The sequence below is a fragment of the Diadema setosum genome, chromosome 9, assembly GCF_964275005.1.
Source record: "Diadema setosum chromosome 9, eeDiaSeto1, whole genome shotgun sequence".
In the NCBI taxonomy this organism is placed as follows: Eukaryota; Metazoa; Echinodermata; class Echinoidea; order Diadematoida; family Diadematidae; genus Diadema; species Diadema setosum.
In genome coordinates this window covers 6,274,574-6,300,018 of record NC_092693.1, presented here as the reverse complement: position 1 = coordinate 6,300,018, position 25,445 = coordinate 6,274,574, and the positions used below count along the sequence as shown (strand labels likewise).

At 38.3% G+C, this 25,445-nt stretch overlaps 1 protein-coding gene across 1 annotated transcript in view; it reads left to right on the top strand.

The window, feature by feature from the left end:
* LOC140233514 (ran-binding protein 9-like) overlaps positions 1-25,445 on the top strand; it is an 88,494-nt gene that overhangs the window by 14,068 nt on the left and 48,981 nt on the right. Inside the window, exon 2 of the mRNA XM_072313632.1 lies at positions 24,957-25,068. Coding sequence (XP_072169733.1) covers positions 24,957-25,068 — 112 coding nt within the window. The remainder of the gene's footprint in view (positions 1-24,956; positions 25,069-25,445) is intronic.

Here is a 25,445-nt window from a genome sequence, read left to right as displayed (position 1 = left end):
ACCTTTTCAGCCTCAGCCTCAGAACACGCCGTCTGAGACAAGCCTTTCAACTCAGAGTCTGCCTGCTGTGCTTCAACCAAGGAAGACTTGCTAAACAGCCCATCACTGTTAGCCTCGGAGCCTAATACAGCAACCCCATCATTCAAATCCTTGAAAAAGGTTTCTGCCAACCAAACACCGGAATTCTCCTCCACATCAACAGAATCCGCATCATCTTGAACAGCTCTACGAGCCTGAGACCTAGTCACAACACAATCTGGGAAAATCCCCGGAAACTCCTCCTGCAACTGCTCAGTTTCAGCAACCACCACTGGTTTATCCGAAACAACTGGAGACGCAACCACCTTGTCCCCAGCCAAGTCATTCCCCAACAAAAAGTCAATGCCTACCATGGGCAACTCAGGAACAACTCCAACAGTGACAGGACCAGAAACTAGGTCACACTTCAAACCCACTCTATACAGTGGAACTGACATATAACTGCCATCAACAGTCTGAATCAAGACTTTTGCATTCACTGCACTATATGGTGGAAAAGTCATACCACCATCCACCATCAATGACTGAGAGGCCCCCGTATCCCGCAGGATGACTACTGGTTTACCTGCCTCACCAGAAGTACATGGGGTCACCTCGCCATCAAACAAAAAGCTACGATAGCTCTCATCCACCTGCTTCAGCCTATCTTTGAATTTGGGAGATCGACTTTCAATGGCCTGTGTTTCACTGAACGGGACACTATTTTCGGGTAGGACACTTTTTGACATGACAAATCCCACCTCCTTCGTTGCACCATTTTGCAACTTCCAACATTGCGACTTTATGTGCCCTTTCTTGTGACAATGAAAACATCTGATGACATTTGCACTTGTACTGGAACCTTTGTCAGATTGAGGCTGTGGTGCCGACAACATTCCTGAACCAGCATTCTGTTGGTTGCTCGACTGATTTTTGTCTCTCTTATTTCCAGAGAAATTTCTGAAAGGTGGTCTGTTTTCATGTCTGTGAGTCAACTCATACTCATCAGCCATGAAGGCTGCTTTATGCAAACTTGTCACTTTGTGATCTTCCAGGTGCAACCTCACACTGAAAGCAACACTCTTTTTGAATTCTTCCAAGAGAACAACCTCACGTAGGTTATCAAAATCCTGATCCACTTTCAGGGATCTATACCACCTATCAAACGTCATTTCTTTTTCACGAGCAAACTCAACATGTGTCTGGCCTGGTTTGCGGTACGAATTTCTGAACTTATGTCTGTATGCTTCTGGCACCAACTCATAAGCATTCAACACTGCTTTCTTGACTGTAGCATAGTCACGTGATTGCTCTTCAGAGAGAGATGAGTACACATCGGCTGCTTTGCCGACAAACACACTTTGAAGGAGCAAGGGCCAAAATTCCTGTGGCCAGTTCAAACTGTTAGCCACCTTCTCAAATGACACAAAATATGCATCAACTCTGTTTTCCTCAAACTTTGGCACCAATCGAATGTTCTTGGCCAAATCAAATTCAGGAGGAGCCCTTTCACGATTTTCAACAGTATGTGCATGAGTCAATTCCATCTCACGCAATTTCACTTGTTGCTCCACCTCAAATTTCTTCTGTTCCATTTCAAGTTTCTTCATTTCTAATCTCATCTTCTCTTTCTCCATTTCCATTTTAGCAAGCTCAAGCCGTGTTTGATCAGACATTTGGGCTTGATCTGTAATTTGAGTTTCTTCTTTGAGCTCCATGTGACCAGCTACCAAGTCAAGAATCTCTGCCTTTCGTACACCTTGTGGAACATCAACATTTAAATGCTGTGCAACAGCAGTCAAATCACATTTGCGTAACCTTTGCAAATCTTTGAGGGACAAATCTGTCCTCTGAACAAATGCCTGAACATCCATGGTACTGATTGACATTGTCACAATGTATTACACACCATATACAATTGAACAATCAACTCACTGGTATTTTGTCTGTACCAATATTCTGGCTTCCGGAACGTTCCAAATTCTAAGTTTTGGCTTTAAATTCACTTCCCGGACAAGCCCCCAATTTTGTTACGACCAAAATCACTCTGAGAATGATCGCACAAAAGAAACAATCAACTAATGTTCAGGCGGTTTATTAACAGTGATATTGTGGGTACAGACTCGTAATCGGTTTTCACATCAGTACAATAATGATCAAGAGAAACAATTATAAATCAGTAATAAAATCACTTACACGCATTACAGCCCAAATCGTAATCACGATGTTATATAGTCCCTTGGTGATGTCTAACTACGATGTTCGATGCACAGATGAATGGTCCTTGATGCACCGATGAATGATTCCTCCGACGTAAATCCAGAGGCACGGGTTGCAATAATCCACGTTATAGATCCGGGGTAAATTCCACGATATGTACGTCCACAGCGAAACGTGCGGAATCCACAGGAAACGGGCAGAATCCAAATGTTATGACGACCACGTCCAGTTGATGCGTTGAATGATGATTCACTTTATAATGTCCAGCAAGGAATCCAGCCCGTCACAGCTTTGCCGTAATAATGTCCGTTGACACTAAAATATGGAGTCTATCTCCAATGTAGGCAAATTAATTCTCTGCAGGCAAAATGTCTCCCAGGCCTTATCTCCACAAACACAGTTTGTATAGCAGGTCAGCAGGTAACACAGGACTGACTATAACTAGTCGCTTCAGAGCCAGAAGTGACGTAACTCTCAGAGCAGAGGTGTTGGGTACTCTGCCTACCTCAGAATTTCTCCTGCTTATATACTATCCATTCACCCCTTTCTAGTACATTCTGTAACTTTCTCCAACCTGGGGCCACATACCTGAACATACTAGCAAGTCCAAATTCCAGGAATCCTGGATGACTCACTGCCTAATATGTGCATAACATCATTGCCAAAATTAACTACCAATCACCTTGGGCTACAAGGGCAGTGCCTCACTCAGCCAGCACTTCCTAGAATTTTCTGGAATGGGTTAAATCATTCTAGATTGAGTGAGCTATAATGTATTTCCTGTCACATGCATACATGTACTGTAGCTACATTGTATACCACATAGAAAATTCTCCACTGATCTGGTCAGCCTGTATGTACTATATCTATATCATATAGAATGTTCTCCATTAATCTGGTCACCCTGTGTACATACACATTAAAACAACCATGCATACAGCCTTGATACATGTACATAACTACTTGTGTGTACATTTGTGACAAAAGTTATGAATGTTGAAGTTTCAGTTCCGCGATCGCTGGATGTGAAGACTACTACAGCTTGTGATATCATATGTGTACAACCATATAAAGAAACTATAAAGAAAATTCAACATATTTTCACTTTTCTCGCATAATAGAAGAGCACATGACTTGCCTCTTACAGAAGGCAGGGGGAGTAATATTATCCTTAACATATATTAGTTACAAGTTGAGGGAATGTGTAATTTTTTCAAAAAATGAAATTTTTGGAATTCTCTTTATATTTTCCTTATATCATTGTATGCATGTGACATCATCAACTGCAGTAGTCTTCTCATCCAGCAGTGACTGCACAGAAACTTTAAAAATTCATCACTTTTGAACGGATTGTCCAATTTTCCTCAAACTTTCATTGCGATGTTCCACTTACTGTATATTGCTGCATTATCTCAATCCACATGTATATGAAGGTGAACTTGTCCTTTAAAATCTTGCAGCTGGAGCACTCAATAGATTATGAAGCCTTGAAGTAAAAAGATAAGTTTTTAAGTGCATGTATGCTCTACAAAATGAATATTTTTTTTTCTCAGTGGACCAGTTGATTGAATATTCAGATTTTATGCGTATCTGTAGAACAAAAGTTGTTTGTTATAGCCAGAAAGCTTTCATGAAGGCATGCCTGACATATCAACAATTAATGGATGTACCCAGGGTGCATTCAAACGCTCTTCTAAAGTGTACCGTACTGTACCATTCCCATATCAGAGGAGTGCTTGAACGCTCCCAGAGTGTATCTTACGATACCATACCATACCATACCATACCAAGCCAAGAGTGGACTATCTCCCGATGTGCTCCAGAAATGTACCATAGCGTACCAGAAGTTGGCATGAGAAGAATGGGCATATAGCACGCACTACCTCATAAAGCAAGAGTCCATTCTCTTTGTTGGGGACACCTGTATCTACATGTAGCGGAAGCCTGCCAGGTGCATGGCCCTGTTGCGACATATGTACTTAACGTTTGACCTGTCTGACTTGAGTCCCAGAATAGCTCATGAGATACGCTTTCTCCACAGAGCACTCCAACGCTCCGAATCTGGCATGGTATGGTAGGGTACGGTATACCGGTAGCTTGGTTTGGTTTGATTCGCTCTTGAGTGCTCAAACGCGGCCTTTGATTCCACGTAGTGAGATGCTTCTAGTGTGTACAGATGGCAGGCTGGAAAAGCTTGTTACTAGGATAACACAGGGGAAGAAAGTCTTCAGATTGAACTATACACATTATTCTGATATAAACAAGCTTGTGTGTTGATTTAATTTGTTGTTACAAGTAACATTGTGCAGTTGAGTTGTTTTGACAATAAGTTCACAACTTCATGTATTTGTTATTCTGTTTTTTATTCTGTTTTTTTTTTCATATTCACAGTTTTTTTGTTATTAAAGTGCTACAAAGTTTGTATCGGAATGCATTGCTTGACAGTTAGTTGTAGTAAAATTGTGTAGTGTTCAGTGAAACGTTACAGCAACTTTTGTGAAGGCACTCAGTCACTTCATTGTTATGCCTGGTCTGAAATTTCAGACATTTGTTTTCTCTTGTAATGAGTAGTGGGAACCAAAGCTTTTCTGCATCAATGTGGCAAGGCACACACTATGTCTGTAGAACAGCAACAAATGCTTGTATAGTCATTTATCATGGGGCGTAAAGAAACTAATGAATAAAACTTAAGTTTATGAGTAGAGTAGTCCTGACATGAGCAGGAAAACAGAAAGAAGGTCTTGAAGTCAGAATAAAGACAAACATGACATCACTGACCACGAATACCAGTGACACAAACCTGTAGAGCAGTGCACCTGCACAAAGGCTATACGAAGGTTCATTTGTGTTTGCAGTCAGTTGCCTTGGTTTGGTATCATGCAAGATCCATTGCCTTCAGTACATTATACATATTAGATGGTTCCCTTGAGACAGTTTCAATTGTGATGCATTCAAAGCTTATGCAGACTGTTTTTAAGTCAAAAAATACTTGTCCTAAGTGTATCTTATTGTGCAACACCCTATTTCTAGACACGTACATACACACGTAACCCCAGTGTGAAGTAGAGTTTTGTTTAGGACTACTGTAGGTCGTTCATTTTGTTATCAGGCAATCAGAAAAGAAAATCCATAAACTTCAAGTACAACCTGAATGTAGGTTTTGTCACATAGATTATGATACTTGTGTATGTTGTATCGTATACAGATATGTGAAATACATAGATAAAGCTGTTTACAGTATGTTTCTGTTTAGTTGGAAAGATGTGTATTGTGCACTGTATGAGTTCACTGTAGAATAGTGCAGTGCACTTTATTTTTCTTTCTGACGTGAGAATGGATAGTCTGCCATGTGTTCACCTGAATACCTTGAGATTGTGATAAATGTACTACATGTAAGTACTGTAGAAGGAAAACCGAATCTTGTTATACACTGATGTAGGTTATGTGGTCAGAGATAAAATGTTTGACATAACAACATAATATACTGTATTTGGAACATATTTGATTTTGAACTTCACATGTGAACCAATTACAAAAACAAAACTGATGATTCAACAAAGTACTTTGATAAACCCCCTCTGCCTTAAAAAATAACTTAAGTTACGAAAGCTTGTTGTGTAGGCACCGATAGCTTGGAGATGTATAGCAGTTCAATGTCCTTCAGAGTATGGGTAATAAATGTTGGGTAAAGGTTCAAAGTCTCAAGGTGCCAGCATGAACAGATAAGTTGGTGCCAGTGGCCTGAAGCTGATGGTAATCATGTAAAAAAGAAACAACAAATTGTTTGCTTGTTAACATGTTATGGGCATAGTCAACTCTATTCCCCCCTCCCCTTCATCTTTTTTGTAACAAGTGCAAGCCAAGTACTGTAAAAGTGGAAATTTTCTTGTGAGTAAGTTTTTGTGCTCATGAGCTGGGTAAGACTAATTTCGTATATTTTTTTATTATGTGGCATCAAAATGTGAAATAGTATTACATGTAACAAGCAAACAAGTTGCATGCTTTTATTTTTCATGGTAGTTTCATGTGCAAAAATGTCTACACCATGAAATTATGTCTCTGGTAGCCTACTGTGTGTGATGAGGTTTTTGATACCCTGGGGTACCAAATAGAAATCTGCCATTTTGTTGAATTATTCATTTTTCTTTTTCGCGCTATACCCTTGGTTATCAGAAATGGGTAAAAGTAATTTGTAGTGTTTCAGGGAAGAAGATTTTGTTGCAACAATGAGCTCAGCAGTGCAGCAGCATCATAACATCAGTGATACATCAGTGATTTCAGAGTCACATACAGACAGCTTCACTGCACCTGCATTACCAGTCCATAAGAAAAACTAGACTTGGAATTTGTCAACACTGACAAATTAGGTGATCCGATCTATTGGGAAATCAATGATTTGAGTCCTGATCCCAATAGGCATGACCATACAGGTTTCATCTGTGTTGAGGGGACATTGGCCATGTGATGTTTGGCGTCTCATTTAGAAAAGGGAGTCAGACCTGCCGTCTTTGGTACTGAATTCCGTATGCACTAACGAAGATACAGAATGAAGTATATTTGACCTTTGACCCCATTTTGCACACCAAAGATGGCATCTGAACAAAAAGTAGTTATTTTGTGAAATGATTCTTGTAAAATGGTCTTTGCGTGTGCAAAGTATGGGAAAGATAGGACAAGACTCCAATTCACCAAGATACACGATAAAACATTTATGACCTTTGACCCTAATTTACATACCCAAGATGGTGTCCGATCAAGTAGTTGTTATTTTATGAAATAATGTACGTGACATGAACTAAACATGTGCAAAATATGGGGGTGATAGAGGCTGTTTTTGTTGAGTTATTGCAAAGAAAGTTGCAGAAAGAAAATATCTCAATACATCGAAGATAAGCTTTATTTTCAACCAAGTTTTTTAGCATGATCCAGACATCGTATAGAAGAACAAAAGGCACATTAATGATAGCGCAAAGTCTCAGCTACAACATATTAAAATCTGGGAGAAATTCACCGAAGGGTAAGTGAGCTAGTGCTCGATAAAGACAATCATGTCAACTTTCACATGTAGAAAAATTCCCTCCCATAGAGATAACACGTCATAACGAAGATACAGAAAAAAATACATATGACCTTTGACCCCACTTTGCACAGACAAGATGGCATCTGAGCAAAAACTGGTTATTTTGTGAAATGATCCTTGTAATATGGTCTTTACGTGTGCAAAATATGGGAAAGATACAACATGTATTTACTAAGATACAGGATGAAATATTTATGACCTTTGACCCTAATTTACATACCCAAGATGGTGTCCGATCAAGTAGTTGTTATTTTATGAAATAATGTACGTAACATGAACTAAACATGTGTAAAATATGGGGGTGATGGGGGCTGTCTTTCTTGAGTTATTGCAAAGAAAGTTGCAGAAAGGAAGAAATATCTCAATACATCGAAGATAAGCTTTAATTTCAACTAACTTTTTTGACGTGATGCCGACGTCGTATGAAAAAATAAAGGGCACACTAACGATAGCCCAAAGTCTCAGCTACAACATATTAAAATTTGGGAGAAATTCACCGAAGCATAAATGAGATAGTGCTCGAGAAAGATAGTCATGTCAATTTTCAGTTCCAGAAAAACTGCACTCCCATAGAGATAACACGTAAACTGGTCAAATTTTACAAGATTACTTTGAATCCATTTTTATGAGGTGATGCCGTCATCTAATCAAAATGCTGTTATTATATTAATGAAAGAGCATTTAATAAGCTACAACATACTGAAATTTGTGTGAAAATTGGCAAAGGATAAGTGAGATACGCTCGAGTGAACTTGAAATTTGAAGACGTCATTTTGAAAATTTACTTTTTTTACTTTATTAAGAAATTTGATATCTTTTAATCATTTTGCCAGCATTGCCAACCCTCGAAATGACATGTACAACTCATCAGCTTTTAGAATATGTAAAGAAAATGGGGGGTCACCGTCCATCCTGACGAGTAAAATCGGATCTAAAATTGGCGGTTTTTTGGCATAGTTGCCCTGTATATCGCCATTGACGCGCGCGCGGAATTTCAACTTTGACGGGCTCGTATGACGTCATATTGAGTCGGATTGACTTGAAACTTGGTAGAAATATTCCTTGACATTTCAGACATCCGATCCGTGTGAAAAAACGGGAAATTTCTATTGCATATGAGCTGTGCATGCGTATATGCGCGCGCGCGTACGCGTCCGTCCGATTTTTTCAATTTTTCAAAAAATGCTCCAAATGGTCTGAAACGTGTGCAAAAAAAATTTGAGCTCGATTTGAGCATACAAATATTTTAACGCGTGCGTACGCGCACGTTTTAGCGATATAGATGAATTTTGAAAACATGATTAGAATCAACTTAATTTGAGCTATATGTGACGTAAATTTCATTGAAAAATTCCATTCCATTAATGAGATATGAATGAAAATGTGTTTTTATATAATGACGTCATAGTGACGTCACGGTCGACTGATCACTTTGATTTTAGTTCGATTGTCGTCTTTCGGACACGATACATATATGGTATGAGTTTGACATTCATAGGCAATGCACTTTCTGAGCTAACCTCTGCACAACTTTTGAGGAGAAATAAAGAAAGAATCAGTACAGATACAGAAGGTGATCCGAAGGATACTCGGATCACCTAAAAAAAGAAAACGTAAAATAAGTAATCATGTGACAAGTTAGTGGATTAAAACAATCTTATACTGAATTACTGTTAGTGTTCAAAACTGTAGTGGGATGTATTAAAAAAATAAAAAAGTTTCATTATTATTATTAATATTACTAATTTTTGTAATTACGGTCAAAAATTTCATAACAGGGCTGAAACAGCATTGGGCTTATTGTCGACTGGTAAATTTTGACCTCCATAATGACAGTGTATCTGTACATCTTACGAACACAAGATGGCACTGTACAACAACGTATCCTGGGGTGATACAGTACCCCGGGGTACCGTTTGGTGCATTTAATATACACATGAGAATGAAGGACATCGAATGTTTGTCATGAGTTGTTTGGTTTAATTGTTTTTTGTTTAAACCCATGATAGAGAATAGAGAATAAGTACAAGTCTAAACATACCATGAATTGAAGCACACACACATACACACACACATACACACATACATTGTACACACACACAAATCTTCCCTATTAAACTACCGTAGTAGTCAGTAGCTACAGTGCTTACATCAACTCCAGCTGCTTTGGCACACATTGTGTTCTTCAGTAACTAGTCAAGACATGGTAATGCCATTCCTGGCACTCGTGAAGTCCCTGCATTTGCCGTAGCCATTTCCAACTGGAATAGACTAAGGTATACATCATGTAGGCCATGTATTTAACGAGTCTAATTTTTTTGCAGTTGAAACCTGGCAACAATTTTGCGATCATAGAGTACCATTCTGAATGGAGAAATGCATGTGTGCACGTCACATTCATGTCCGGTGTAAGAGTTGATATTTTTGCATGTCCGGTGTAGGAGTTGATATTTTTGCATGTATTTCGTGAATAGTGCCTGATTGGCAAAATTCACAAAAATAAAAACCTTGTGTAATATTTGCCATTACAGTAGGGCCTACACTGCATGTCTGACAGACCACGATTCATGAGTTGTTTTACATATGTACCATGTAGGCCTAGATTGTAATGCTGCCATCATTAAAAATGGATAACTCCTGTAAGACCAGAAACAGTCACAAATTGGAGCCTACTGCCTTTTTCACTGCATGAAACTTTCTAGATTTCCACTGGCATTCAGTACATTGTGTAAGCCATAACTTTGTAGGCCATGACTTTGGGGTGCATTTTAAAGGTACGTTTGCGAATCTTGGCTCCATGCAAAATTCGCGAAAGTTTCATGCATGCGAAAATATCTGATCAATTACAGTTTCCCCGCTGGCCAGCAAAGAGAAAGGAAAAGAAGGCCGGTGTGATTTTGTGTAAATAGGTCACACATGTGAGGCTGCATGTCAAAGTTATAGACTTCCCTGTGTATGATGAATATGTACATGTAGACCTACATGTATCTCCCTTGTACTTTGGCAATGACCAGACAGTGGGAGAGGCAGCCCAAAACCCAGCTGTACAGTCTTTAAAATCAAAACCTGGGTGCATGCAGGCTGTGGACATACAAATTGTAGGAAAAGCCCAAGTACATACGTATGCAAGTGCCTAAGTATGAAGTATTTACATTTAGGATAAAGAACTAGATGTCTGCAACCCAACCAAAAGATTTATATGCAATGACATTGACTCTGCAACATACGTAATGAGCCATTGTACTATATTAGCCCATGGAGAAAGGACAGACATTAATCAGAAAGCTTCGGCATAGTATCAAATGTCACAGGGGTCACAGCCCAGGGGGCTATCAGATGACATCATACATCACGCAGTCCACTACAACTTTGTATTAGACATGTCTAATGAGGTATTTTTCAATGGACCAAGAAGATTGGCCGCTGCTGTCTATCACATTACTCTGACTATTTCTAGTTGCCAAGATTTTTTGAGAAATTTATGATTTTATGATTTCATGATAAATGCACAGTCAAGAACATAGATTTGCATGTAGTCGGTGCTGTGATAGGGGAAAAATGTTGAGTATCAAGTTGCTTTCACACACATTAAACTTGAACTGCAATACAGTCCAATATTAATTATCGGGCCATGTCGGGACCAACGCCGATCTGGATAAATGATATGGCGGGATAAGTGATATGTTTGTCTGCCCTTGCACAACATTTTTAAACAAGCTGTGTTAGAGATTTAACATTGTTAATTTTATCATTCACTATGGTGATTCACCTAATGCTTCCTTGTTGTAATGATTCAAATAGTAAATGTGAAAATGAAATATGAGTAGAAATGTTGTGTTATATCATCCTGTTTATTCTTTTTAGCAACAGTATTTCACATTCAAAATGCAACCGTGGACAATCGTGTGCCAGACTCCATTACAAATGCAGGGCTGACCTTTCTAGTTCATTCAGCAGCAATATACAATGTACTTGGGTAAATGTACAGTATGTTGGGCAATGACTGAATTAAAAAAAAAAATAAAATAAAAATAAAATAATGGGAGATGTGTACCTTGAATGTTTCTGGTTTTACAGTAGTCTGACTAAAGATGTATTCACATCTGTGTACTTGTGTTCTCCATTGTTCTTCAGAGAACATTTATGAATGCTCTGTAAGAACAGGTGAGCCCCCTTTCCCACCCCCTAAAAGAAAGTACGGACTCATTGAATGTTTTTGTTTTAATAGTTTCAACACAAAAGAAATATTACATATGAAGTGCCCACTTTTTTCTTACAGGCATGATTTACCATTTGCAGATGAAACAAAAACCCAGCATTAGTGCTTTCAAATAGTTCTAAAATGTGAGTTAGGGATAGAAATAAGCAATGTAAAAATTTGAATCAGTATAATCAATGCTAAGTATTACAAATTGTAACTATACAGAATGTGAACAATAATGAAAATGTTTCCAGACTAAACTGTATACATATGGCTTAATGAGATAAATAGTGATATCTCCTTATATTTTAGGGTTTATTGCAAAAATTTTGTATGGTACTATTTGGTAGGATGTTTTGTGATACAACTGACCTACACTTAAGCATTAAAAGTGATATCTTGAACATTTTTTAAATCACTGCTCCCAAACAAAGGTAAACGGAACCTTTAAAATGCACAATCATCCAAGCATCAAAACTTTTTTTTTTTTTAATGGTACAAATATATGTCAGTCACATCTGCATGAACTTTGATATCCGAGTTATTGTTGGTAAACTTGAAAACTTGCCACAATATTTTTGAACTGTTTACAGTGACTCAGAGGAAGGTCATGCTTTGTTTGCTATTCCCTGTTAACTCTCTGTGTGGTTTCAGAACAATGGTGTTTCAGAAGAGATGAGCTTAAGTTCTCTCTGTTTGCTACAGACTGTATCTCAGCCGAGCGCTCACATTGTTTTCCCATAATGGCTTCAATAACAGGCTGGTCTGCATCTCAGTAGGCTTTACAAAAGTTACTTCAGGCTGATTCACACTTGTCAGTGTTGTTGTTATTTTCCTCCACTATTCGTGAGTTAGTCTTGCCTCCAAACTTCAGAATTGCACACCACTCCTTCACCCAGTCCAAATAATGTTTTCTTATATAGAGTGCCAGAATATCTTTACGCTTACAAACATAGATGCAGTTTAAAACAATTGTCTTAAAATTACCCAAATCATATAAAGCATACAAGTTGTTTTTCTTCCTTGACCACATGGAAAACAAGGAGTGCATATCGCATCTGGGGCCTGTTTCATTAAACTTGTTATCAGTTACAACTGCCACATTTCTATGACAAATTTGCTCTCAGCCAATCAGATACAAGGATTTCAGTCACTTGTCACATCTATGACAACTTGTCACTGTTGACAAGTTTTATGAAACGGGGCCCTGATCATGTTTGTGCAAGAGTAAGCCATGAAATGCGAACCATTGCCAATCGACCTTGGACATTCTGAAAAAGAGAAAAACCTACAAATATGTAGTGTTGGTCCCTACTCTGCTAATCCCACATTATCACAGACCAGTTTTGGAACTGTAAAGTGCATGTGGGTAATTCTATGATGTTGGGGCACAAAGTGTGACATTTTAGCATAACTCAATACTAATTATGCTATACATATATTGTTTATAGGCTTTACATTTGTATTGAGACCATACATTTTCCTGGAAATTTTGTGCCATTCAGACTCAATTTTGACGAAGTTATTAAACAATATGTAACAGTGTCCTGTAGCATCGTGACATGTCCATGTAGCATCGTGATATTTTAAAATTTGGTCCTAAGAGACAAATTATGGCAATTAGCTTGACCAAAATTTGATGCAATATGCATATTTACAAGATATGAATGAAATAGCTAAATATCTCAAATTTCCTTTCCACAGTTTTACTTTTACAAGAAAATTACACAATGTGTCACTATGCTGTGCGGTGTCCACCAAATGTCACAAAAAAGGACAAAGCACAAAATTATGTCCGTTGCTTGCAGAATACCATCTTAATTTTTGTTCTTGTCTTCTTTTTTTCAGCAGTCTTCTTCTAGGGCTCTAACCTCCCACAATCAGTCCTTTGCTTTCAAATGTAATAATAATCCCACCTGAAGACGGTACTACTTGCTAATGAATGGAACAAGGGCCCATGTGAGATTTCTGTAAAATACAGTACTTGCAGATGGGAATGTTGTCATGGTCATTGTATGCAGTTTTGCACAGCTTGTGCATTTCATATTGTAATACTAATAGTCATGACAGTCACATTTTGTGAGGTGGGACCATGACACTGAAAGTCTGACATGTATTTGTGGTCCTGCTGTGAATTTGCAACTGCTTAGTCATCAAACATACAGTAATGTGCTGCTCTGTATACCCCTTACACTGTATGCTCATTATGCTTGTTTATTTTGAAGGGTGGTGATTGGTTACGATGTTTTGCTCATTCAGAATCATCAGTGTGTACCCAGTACGCATGCCATCCTCTGCTTTTAATGGTATTTCTCCCATCATATAATAGAAAACAGTAGGTGATTTCATAGAATCATGTGATATCACTGGATGAGGAATTCTAATATTGATCTTTCCATACACACATAGGAAATGGTAAATTATGTACATGTATGAAAGATATAGTGCACACTTGTAATGGTACATACACTAACCTACTGGTAAGGACACACACAGATTATAACTAATTGATATTTTTCTCTTTTTTCCCCCAATACAAAGCAGTTCTTCACACAAGCTGCATTGTGCACTATTCTTGTGCATATTGTATGACCACCACATAATACAAACTGTGTACTGCTTGCCACACGTAGCGTGGAGGGGTGTACAATGTATTCTAGCATCAGAAGGCATGGATGGCAGCAGGCTGTGTGTTACAGTGAGGTGTGCATGGCATGGTATCTCTTTGCAGATAGCACCAATGTTATGACTGGCTAGGTACACGTCTCCGTACATCAGCTGACATTCTCAGCACATACAGTATGCCACTCACTGTAGTGTCTAGCGGCATCTTGCGTAGCACACATTATATTGCGACAGTTTCAAAGACGTTTAGCAGTGGGTAGATGGTTCAAAGAAACAAGAAAATTCAAAAGAAAAAGAAATTGATGAAGAGAAGCTTTTGTTGAATGATTTTAACATGCAAGTCTAGGATATAATGGCTTTGTCTTTTCCCCTCACTTCATTTTCCCCCTTCTCTTAATTCATTTCTCTCTTTCTTGGCTTTGCAGAAGAAGAGGCTATCTGTACTAAGAACTGTTAAATCAGCTCGGCACTAAGATGATATTGGCTTTACACATGGTCTTGGATATTGTAAATGAAAAGATGTGAGAAAGGTCATGATTACAAGTATATTATTGGATTACTATAAAGTATGAGATACTACACTTTATATGGAACATGAATAATGGAGAACAATATCGTTGGATATATCATTGGCAATTTAAAGGGATGGTATACAATGTAGTTTTGGTTGCAATGGGGATTCAGTTCTTAACTTTATACAAGATTATTAGAAACCACTTACATATGAAATATGAAAGAGCATACAATTCTAAGATGAATCGGAAGTTTATTTGATGAAAATTGGTTTTGAAATGGCTGAGATATAAAAAAACAAAACAAAACAAAAAGTAAAACAAAGTGGTCCTAATGAAAGGTGGAACTCACCTTTTATTAGGATCTCTTTGTTTCTGGATATCAGCCATTTCAAAACCAATTTTCATCAACTTAAAATGCATGCAAAAATTTGTGATTTTACAGTACTGTAAAGCAGGAAATATTCATGCAAATATTAATGAAATTTTTGCAAATTGCCATTGGCATCCAGTGCAGTGCAGACAAGAACTTTGGCATGTATTTTAATTTCACGAATCTTGGCTCTTGCAATATTAAGATGCACGCAAAAATTAAGTACATGGTGGTGGTATGAGTCCATCCATAGAGGCACACGCATTACAACTAAAGGCCTTGCATGTACTAGAAAGTCTTTGCCATGTATTCAGTTGTTACAACAGGCTGACCTTCTCCACTGATATAATGTAGTAGTACAGTATCGCTTTTAGATATGTGTGATGTCATTTTGCGGTTGTCTGGAAAATGAACATAGTCTCTGCTGTATTTGCTACCTGTGACATACATGTACACTATACAGTATTATATTGGTCCACACCTTTGTCCTTGTCAGATTGCAGATGAGTGGAAGTACAAATGAATGAATAGATGAATGATATTCAGACAAAGTAAATGGATTTAGACTTATATGTGTCATGGTGCTGCATATGAATTTTTTGTTATGTGATACACTATATTACCAACTGTCTCTTTGTTTTTTGTATGCATTAAATCAATACACTGATGCAAGCAAAATTACTCCTCACTGTTTTACCGAGAGGAACAGAAAGAAACCCAAACTGTGTTTCAGACCTTTGAATCGTCATAAAGATGCTGTAGTTTTGATCAGCTTTTCAATAGATCAAAGAAGTTAGGTAAAATGAACATTTCTTATCTCTGTTCTATGATGTAATAGAGGAAACAAATAAAGATTTAATATGCTGTTTCAGTATTTCATTGCTACATCGGAAACTAACAATGAATTATTCTTCCTGAAGTTCAATATTGGCTTATCGAGTACAATTAATTTTCAGAATCCCTGTGGCATGTCTGAGAAATCATAAAGTCAGAACGTAATATATTTTTAATCTTTACCTGAGCCGTTGCTATTTGTGCAGGGACTCCATCCGTGGTTCCGCCTGGCAACCTGTTATTGAGCATCACGTCATCAAAACATTTACATAAGTCATTTGAGGAGAATATCTTGACAGTTGCCAAGGAGCTTCAATTGGTTTGGGTAACACTTTACTTAGTAAATATTATTATTCCAATGTGTTTCCCTGTTTACTGTGTGGTACATAAAAGCAGTATTATCAACCTCATTTTGTAGGTTCTTATCTGACAGACTGGACACATAAAAAAAAAGGAAAAAGAAAAAGAAAAAACAATTCCAAACTGCCAAATGTCCTTGTTGAGTGAAGAAAGAAAGAAAGAAAGAAAAAACCATTTTGGAGCCTGGATACCAGGCTAATTCTGTCCCATTGTCAACTTGAGCACTATGACCTGCATTTGACCTTTTAAACTTTCTGCTGCATAATACCCCAAGGCTGTCAGGGTAAAATGTTCCACCTTGAGACTTGACTCTCTCCTCTGGGAAAGTACAGCCCATTGCCTTTCACACTTTCAAGGATTGGGAAAGGGGGGGGGGGGGCAGGTGTACAGGGTGGATGCCTTTATTTATGAGAAGAGCAATGGACTCTCGAAACGGGTGTCAACAAACATGACTGTTTGTAGATGATTCTATCCATGTTATAACGTGTTGTGACTTTAAGTGCTTGAAGGTGATGTTACATTTATTGCTCAGATGTTAAGAGATAATAACAGTCATTTATGTGACATGTTCGGTTCCTACTACATTATAGTACTACCTTGGGTTGATTTATGTACAGTTCGTGAAAACGATAATGTCAGTTCCTGCTGCATGGGAAAAATGGAATAGCAATGGCTTTGTCCATCTCATAATTTCACATAAATCTTGTATCATCAGAATTTATGAATCTTGTCTGGGCATAACTGTGGGTGCATACTGCTATGCTTCATACTTATGCAGCTGTTACGATGATTATCTTCGTATTCCCCGTCCCGTCCACATCATTTCAATCACAAAATATTCTCTTCCTTGCTTTGCTTTGAAAGTGCACACGTTCGTTGTCATTTCCATTCACTTCTCAGTCTTCGGCTGTATATGAACGTTGTATATGTTGAATAAGCTGCTCTATTGGCTAGTAGCCATCCCACAATGCACCTCCCTCTATCTGCGGCTCGCTCTCAGTCACTCTCTCACTGATACGTGCTGAACATGTTACTTTCACAGCAGCTGTTTCCTGTGCTCATTAACATGTATGGGATTGTGCAGACCTGAGGGAAATATTGAGATGAACTGCAAATTTGCACCAATTCCAAGGGAAGCAACACTTCAGATTTGGACTGGGAGTGTTTAGTTGGCAATCTTGTATTTATGTATTTTCTGCAAAATCATGAGATGATGTATGACTGTTGAGTTGATACACCCTGCTGTTTGTATTGGAGATTATCTGATGAAGAAACTGTATTAATGCCAGCCTAGTCCCATCTATTTACATTGACGGTATGTTCCAGAAAGATTGAGTGTCTGTGGGTCTTAATCATAGTCACTTGTACATTATGGAAATGTTGATACAAAAGCCTCAGATTTGCATCTGACTGTTGGGGAGTCAACTGTTGTTTTAAAGGTAGTAAAACACGGAATGCTTCAAGGGGAATCTGGACAGAAATATTGCAGAACCCTGTTTTTTCCCATGCTGTCCAAGATAATACAGGTTTTTGTATATGTACATGTAAATCATTTAGCTTGTGAAAACACAAAATTCAGCAAGACATTTCAACTTTTCCAAAACGGTTTAGAAATCTCTTGTAAGTTGACATTGATGAACCAAAAGACAGGGAGTATAGGGTTCTGTTCCAATTGCGTTCAATAATTTCACTGTCAGCAGAACCATCTTGTAGCAAAGAAACTACTCGTACACTGGGTCGTTCTTGTGGGGGGGGGGGGGGAGGGAAACTGATTTGCATTGTGCACTCCATTGTGCAGTACATGTGTAGGCTTTCCAAAGAATAAAGAGCGCTGGAGAAGTTCAAGCATGTACTCGCCATTCGATTTTGCACTTGTAGCAGAGAGGTTGCAGACCTTAGGACAACAAATTTTCAGTAACAGTAATGCAGAATGAAATCGACTTGACTTAGCAAGTACGTTGCACAAATGTTTCTGTAATACTCCCTCCCAACAGTTGTATTGTACTGTTGGGGATATTATTGTTAAAACATTCCTCCACTCAAAACAGTAACAGTATGTGCTAAAAAAAGATCTTCAACCATAAACCTCTTTACAAGAGACTGAAATACTGGTGAAGTTACTGTAGCCACATCCGTGTGCAGTACCAGTAAGTCATTAACATCACTCCCCATTTTTTGTTGGGGCGAGTCTCTTCTGCCGTTCACATTCAGTTGTTAGTGACAACTTCCAGCGAATGGTGTCGGTCTCAATGAAGCGTTTCAAATCACCCAACACTCTATGATTTAGAGGGTGCATTTCCGTGACAGTACTCGTTATGCTATCACATGCCCCGATGCACATGCTATGATGGAATGTTGCAAGCTTCTGCACCCATTGCTATGGAAGATGCTCCGAAACTGATAAGAGCCAGAAAAGGCTTTACACTTTGCCACATGGTTTTAGCAGCAGGGCTGTGTTTACACTCCCACTCAGTCAATTGTGGCATGCTGTAGTATTATCCTGGGCCCCGTTTCATCGATAGATATAATCGATTATAAATTTCATTACCACACAGACTGCCATATTCTAGACTTATATACAATCAAAATCAACTATGTAATCAGTTATAACTCTTCATAAAACAGGGCCCAGGTTCAACTACCTTCATTGAGTTTTTGTGGAAGGTTCATTGCAGTGAATAAGGTTGCACAAGGTAGGCCTTCTATGCAGGCATTTGTATGTAATATTGAGATTGAAATGTGTGTGTGTGTGTGTGTGTGTGTGTAAGTATCAAATGATTTGGCATTTGTGAGGGTGCTAACAGATACCTGCCTGTAAGTGATAGGGTACTGTATATGCCATATATTTCGCGAGTCTAAATTTTTGCGAATCAAGACTTCCTGACAATTTAGCAAGTAGTTAAATTCACAATCGTGGAGTCCTGTACTGCACAGAGAAATGTGTACGCGTACGTCACATTCATATCAAGGATCAGAGTCAATATTTTCGCGTGTTTTTAATTTTGCGAATAGCAGCTGACTCGCGAAATTCACGAAATAAACCTCATGAAATATTCAAATGGCATATATATATATAGTATGTGCCCAAATTGTGCATTGCATTAAAATGATTTGAAATGCAATGGATCTGTCATGGCCTTCTGTTGATAACGGTGTTCTTGTTTTAGAGTATGAGGTGTGTATTTCTTGTACTGATGCAAGACCAGTGATGTTAGAAATTAATTATCATTGGTGTATATTTAAGTTATAACATTGAAGGAATGAAGCTGAATGGAATTGTGATTATCAAACAAACATGTATGCACTGTAAAACCATACATTTTCGCGTGCATGAAATTTAACCAAGATTTGCAAAATCAAATGCACACAAAACTTCTGGCCTAAACTCTGATGCATTGAATGCCAGTGTAAATTCGCAAAAATTTCACAACGCGAAAAGGCCGTTGGCTCCAATTTGTGAAAATTTCATGCTGCAAGTATTTCTGGTTTTACAGTGTCTTGTTCACTGCTTATAATCAAATGTAAGAAATTTACTTCAATAATGATAAAACACAAATGAAAAAAAAAATACCTGCACACTAGTAATCATAAAAGGTTTGACATCATAACAGTTGTATAATGACAACTTACAGTGTGGGGAAAAGGAGTAACAAGGAAATATGGGATAACATGACACATACTTGAAGGGTTCTGTAGGTAATAAAATATGATTAGGAAGTACACAATATAGACCACACCTTCATGATAAATGTCATTCACACAAATCAATGTACCTTCAGAAAGTTATGATCTTTGGCAGATACTGTACATCAGATGAAGGTTACAGGTCATCAGACATGTTAAAAGGAACTATACATTTTAATAGAGGAAGTATACATGCATTGTCATCAGAACTTGTGAATATTTAGTCAAGGAAGGGTATTTTAAGGTCAAAGGTTAAAATCCTGAAAATGCAGTATGCTGTCACATGTGCTTGTTTGGGCATAGCCTTCAGTCAAAAAATGTTTTTGAGAGTGGTTGCTGCCCTATGGATTTTTCCACACACTAATGAAGCTAGAACACAGGAAAAAGAATGCAAATCAATGGACACACACCGCTGTACAGTGTATGTTCAAAGGCAATGTGAGAGTATGGAGGTCTACCTCCATGGTGAGAATATTAGCGAGCTGAAAATGCATTTTCCAATCAATGAACGAGTGTCAGTAACCTTTTCAAACTTTGGGTGCCCCCTTGCAGGTACTGTTAGAGTTTATATCATGTCAGATATACTTGAATGAACAGCCAATGGATGGGACACTTTACAGTGCTATCACCATGGATGTTTCCCCCTGGACAAATATCCATGTAAATAAAAAATGCTAAATCCTGTCTAAAAATTTGCATGAAAATGATGTATTAGATATTCCAACATGTAATAGAATACCTTTGTACAATAGTATAGTCCCAGATTTTAGATTTGTTTCTCCCTTTGTAGAAACTTATACAAAACAAAAATCATTAAATTCCATATAAACCATCCAAAGGAGTGTTGTAGTAATTCAAATGAATGTTGTAGTAATAGTACGTTTGTGAAGAAAGGAAGAGTCAAAAGAGGTGTTATTTGCACTGAAGAGCTATCAGTTGTCACATTGTTTACCTGTGCCAGACAGATGACATACATTTCAATGTAATATTAAATCAACTTTTCAATGAACATGCATACATGTACAAAGCTCATCAAACTGCTCTTTAGCTTAGCAGTGAAAAGTGAATTTCTAAACTTTTATCCCCCCCCCCCCATATTTGAGTATAGCAAATCATATATACAAAATATAGAATAATGGCAATCACCCAGTTGTGCCTGCAGGGTGACTGTTGAGGTAGCAATACAAATGTATAAGTACCTATGTTGTGATATGTTTGTAATGAAGCATGTGATGTCATGCAGTTAAATGTTCTCTCAGTGAAACTTCAGAAGCTGATTATTATTATTATTATTATTATTATTATTATTATTATTATTATTATTATTATTATTATTGTTATTATTATTATTATTATTATTATTATTATTATTATTATTATTATTATTATTATTCATTTGTTATCATTGTTATTATTATTATTATTTATTTATTTATTTATTTATTTATTTTTTTTTTTTTTGGGGGGGGTGTTAATCCTGTGTATTAGGCATACATTAGGCACTCTAATGCAGCTGTCATTTGTATGACGCACCTCTTGACCCCCGGGATAGGTGCGTCAAAGTACCAATGTGCGTCATACCTTTTAGGTACCATGACGTACCCTCCGTCACAAAAAGTGACCCACCTCTATGAGACATTGACGCATTAACCAGTCAAAATGGTGACGCACCTCTTCGTGAAAATGACTGACCCTTGACGCACATGTTATTCGCAGTACGTGCCAGACTGGAATGCTGCAGAGCTCTGTGTGCGCTCACGCAATTCGCTGCCTGCGAACTGTGTACACCGAACGGAACTTCGCCCGCGTGAATCCCTGTCGCCTACGGACCACAGAATCTGTGCTACGGACCCTGGTTGTTTACTTCGATCGCCGTGGTACTGTATCCCCATGTTGTGGGCGGCGGCTGGGGAGCGTTATAGTAGCTTAGCTGCACACTGTAGCCAGCTGCAACTACACTCCAGTACCCTGTTTCGATTCGAATCGGGGTAGAAGCGTTCCGTTGTGCAATGTCTGCTTCTTTTTCTCTTCTTCTTCATCCGCTTGTCCCTTGCCTCCCAAGTATGAAATGATTTTTAGAGTGTTGTGTGTGTTTTTTGTAACGTTATTGCATCATTTTTCTGCAAGGAAGAGGTGAGTTTCTGTTCGTGTATTGATGTGCACTGCAGTATGTGCAGGTGAATCTTTCCCGAGTATCGTGGAAGCTCGATGTATTTCTCGGCCTATCAAAGGAGATCTCACACAACAGAATACTTATAACAAACTATTTTCCGGTCAAAATGAATTGATTTCCTTTGTTTTGTATCGTTTATTGACTTGATCCTAAGGATCTTGTCGCAATACCGAGTTTCCAATGTGTATTTATTTTCACCTTATTTTCGCGTAGCTTTCGGTGCTGTAAACTGTTGCTAGGGCCTAGCTAAGCCTACTAGTCACTACTAAACTTACCGTTCTCCACTGTCGTTTCTCACACATCGTTTGGTACGATTTCTTCCATTTTATATCACTTTATCCGTTCCCTTTATACTTTGAAGTATTTGACGTAATTCTTTCAAGTGTCTCGCACTGCTATTTTCGTAACGGCGATTTCTCCGCTTTGCTGCAATACTTTTTCGAATCGAAGCGACGAAGTTTGATACCAGCCGCTGTAGTGTGCTGTGTGTTGTCTTTTCTAAATATTTGTGTTGTTGGGAGGTGTTGATACTTTGTATTTGTTATTTATTTTTATCTATTTATTTATTTATTTATTTATTTTTTGTTGATAGGAAAAGGCTAAAATGGTCTGAGTGATGTCTGATGGTGATGATGATAACTATGCTGGTGTAAAAAGACGGCTTACTGTGAATGCTGAGCGTACGTGCCGTTCGTTCCATTTTACTTTCCCTCTTATTCTTCTTTCCCCCTTACTCTTCTTTTCCTTTCCAAGAATGATAAAAAAAAGAAATTACATACACCTCACAACAAAATAGAACCACGTGCTACCAACCTTCGTAAAGTTAAATCTAAATGTTCAATATCAGCAAAGAATAAGGGGAAAGCACGAATGACAATAAATTAGAGCGAAGAGATTGTTTTACATGCAGTCTCTTCGGCTCGAAGAAACTTGACACCCCACCCCTCTCCCCTTGTGGAAATTTCCACAAAAGCATGTGCCACACCCAGGTGCGTGCCAGACGGAAGAATGCGCGCACTGGAATAAACAGCGTGTAAATATCATGGAAATATCGATCGAAGAACCAGCTCATTAGTTGAATTAAAGGAATCATTGCAAAGATATCGTGATTCTATAGCCTTTCTTTTGGCGCATAGTAGGAAACATCAAACAGTCGAATATAATGTACTTGATCGAATATCTTATGTTCCCTGAACAATAAAAAAAGATCGATTAATCAGTCAATTAAAAATGCAACTGAGCCAGAAATACTTAAAAGGTCTCGTATGCCCAGAGAAATTCACTACGAGTAGGTTCAATGAGATGCAGTCATCACCTGGTTAGACAACAAAATCATGACAATTAATTTCAGTTCACGCTCATGATAACTGCTTATTACTTATCAAAGTTTTGGCTATCAACATTCGTTCGTAGGTGTTTTTTGTTTGTTTTGTATGTTTTTCCTCGTGAAAGACGTAATGATTTCTTCGTATCGAACGTAGACTGCATGTTTACCGTTTATCCAAACAGTAGGCGCCTAGGCGTACTTTCTGAATATATTCAGAAATTTCTATCAACATTTTAAATATATTACAAGACTCCCAAATACCAGTTGAAAAAAATTAAGAAATCGAATTTTTTAGATATGAACAACAAAAAAAAAAAAAAAAAATGCGTAGGAAAAAACCACTTCAACCTCGAATGACTTCGAATTTCGCTAAACCGTTCCCTAGTTCATGGACATCCCATAGAAACGCGTGTTTTGATATACACGTTGCTATGGCAAACTATCTAGTTTCGCGTAACTACGGCCTGGCCACAGTAATTTTTTCCGTAACCTCCCGCCTCCCCCCCCCCCCTTCCCCGATTCGAAGACAGCTTGATTGAAGCCCCTGCCTATTTAAACACGAACCTTATTAAACCCAAGTTAGGTACATGGTTTATATGGCTAGTGTTTAAATAGAATTTACTATTTTAAGTTAATGCAGGTTTTAATAGACTCTCAGTAATGTTAGTTCCATAATCGTTTGTATGTGTTTTGGGGCCTGGCCTCTGCCATGCCTCGCCTTCTGTATACGTATGTACGCGTGTACTGTATGTATACATGTACCACATGGTCGACATCACGCACGTGGTTTTGCTGCAGGTTCCACGGTCGACGGTCGATGCTACACTACAGTGAATGCGATTGAAGGATAGCGAGCTTCGCGATGCCACGGGCTGTATGTGATGATTTTAATCACAAATCGTGTTTGGTAGTGTGGTTTTGGAGCAAATTTGTACTCAAACTTTCTGAAAAGACCTTTAGTCTGACATCAGATAGAAAAAGAAGACATACGAGAATGAAGTGAGTATCAGTATGTTATAATAAAACTGATTGAAAATTGTGTCATTTTCGCGTTTCCAGGAGCCGGTGAATTCGGCCGACTCGCGATCGCGAGTTTGTTTTATTCTGTTACGGAGGGATACCATGCCCCATGCAAGAAGCCTCGCAAAATTACATGACGGTCCCATTAACGAACCTTTTGACACACTCTGGTTAAATGACCGACTATGACGCACATAATGGGTCAGTATTGTGACGGACATTTTGCTCCCGTGACGGCACCACGCGTCATCAAATTGGTGGTACTTGACGCGACCATGACGCACATTTCCCGGGGGTCAAGAGGTGCGTCATACAAATGACAGCTGCATAACACCAAACATGGAAACATGGTATATTTGCACCTTCAAGACTAGGTCATCAGTTGTAGTGAGTGATGAAATGTGAAATATGACAATAATATGAATGGAAGCAGTTCTGGCAAAATGTGCATTGTTCACTGTCTGTTTGAGTCCACTGGCTTATCATAGTTATCACAAATATCTCTCCTCCTGTTATTGTAATCTCTCAGGTATGGGCAAGACCCACAAGGATGCAGCATCCGTGACAACCGCTCACCCCATCCCAGCCTCCTGTGGTATCTACTACTTTGAAGTGACCATCGTCAGTAAAGGCAGAGAGGGGTAAGTCTCCATGTTCGGGGGTTTGTGCGTCATGTTGTTTACCATGTACCCTGTACAGCAAGTGTGCTACCTCCACCCCAGTGACTAAGACTTCATATGACTCTGACATTTTGGGATGAGAATAGCACTAGTCAAGCAGGACCACTCTTGAGAAAAGACAAAGGGTAAAAACACAGTATAGCCTAAGCCACGAGGAGTGAAATTGTATTTGAATGACCCTTTTAGAAGTACAGTGTACAAAGATCATGCTCTGATTACTTCAGGATAAACATGTCTTACTTACCTATGTAGAAATACTACACAATTTGCAATGAATATAAATTTTGTTGTTATTGTTGTTGTTGTTGTATATATTGACTATTATGGATAATTTCACT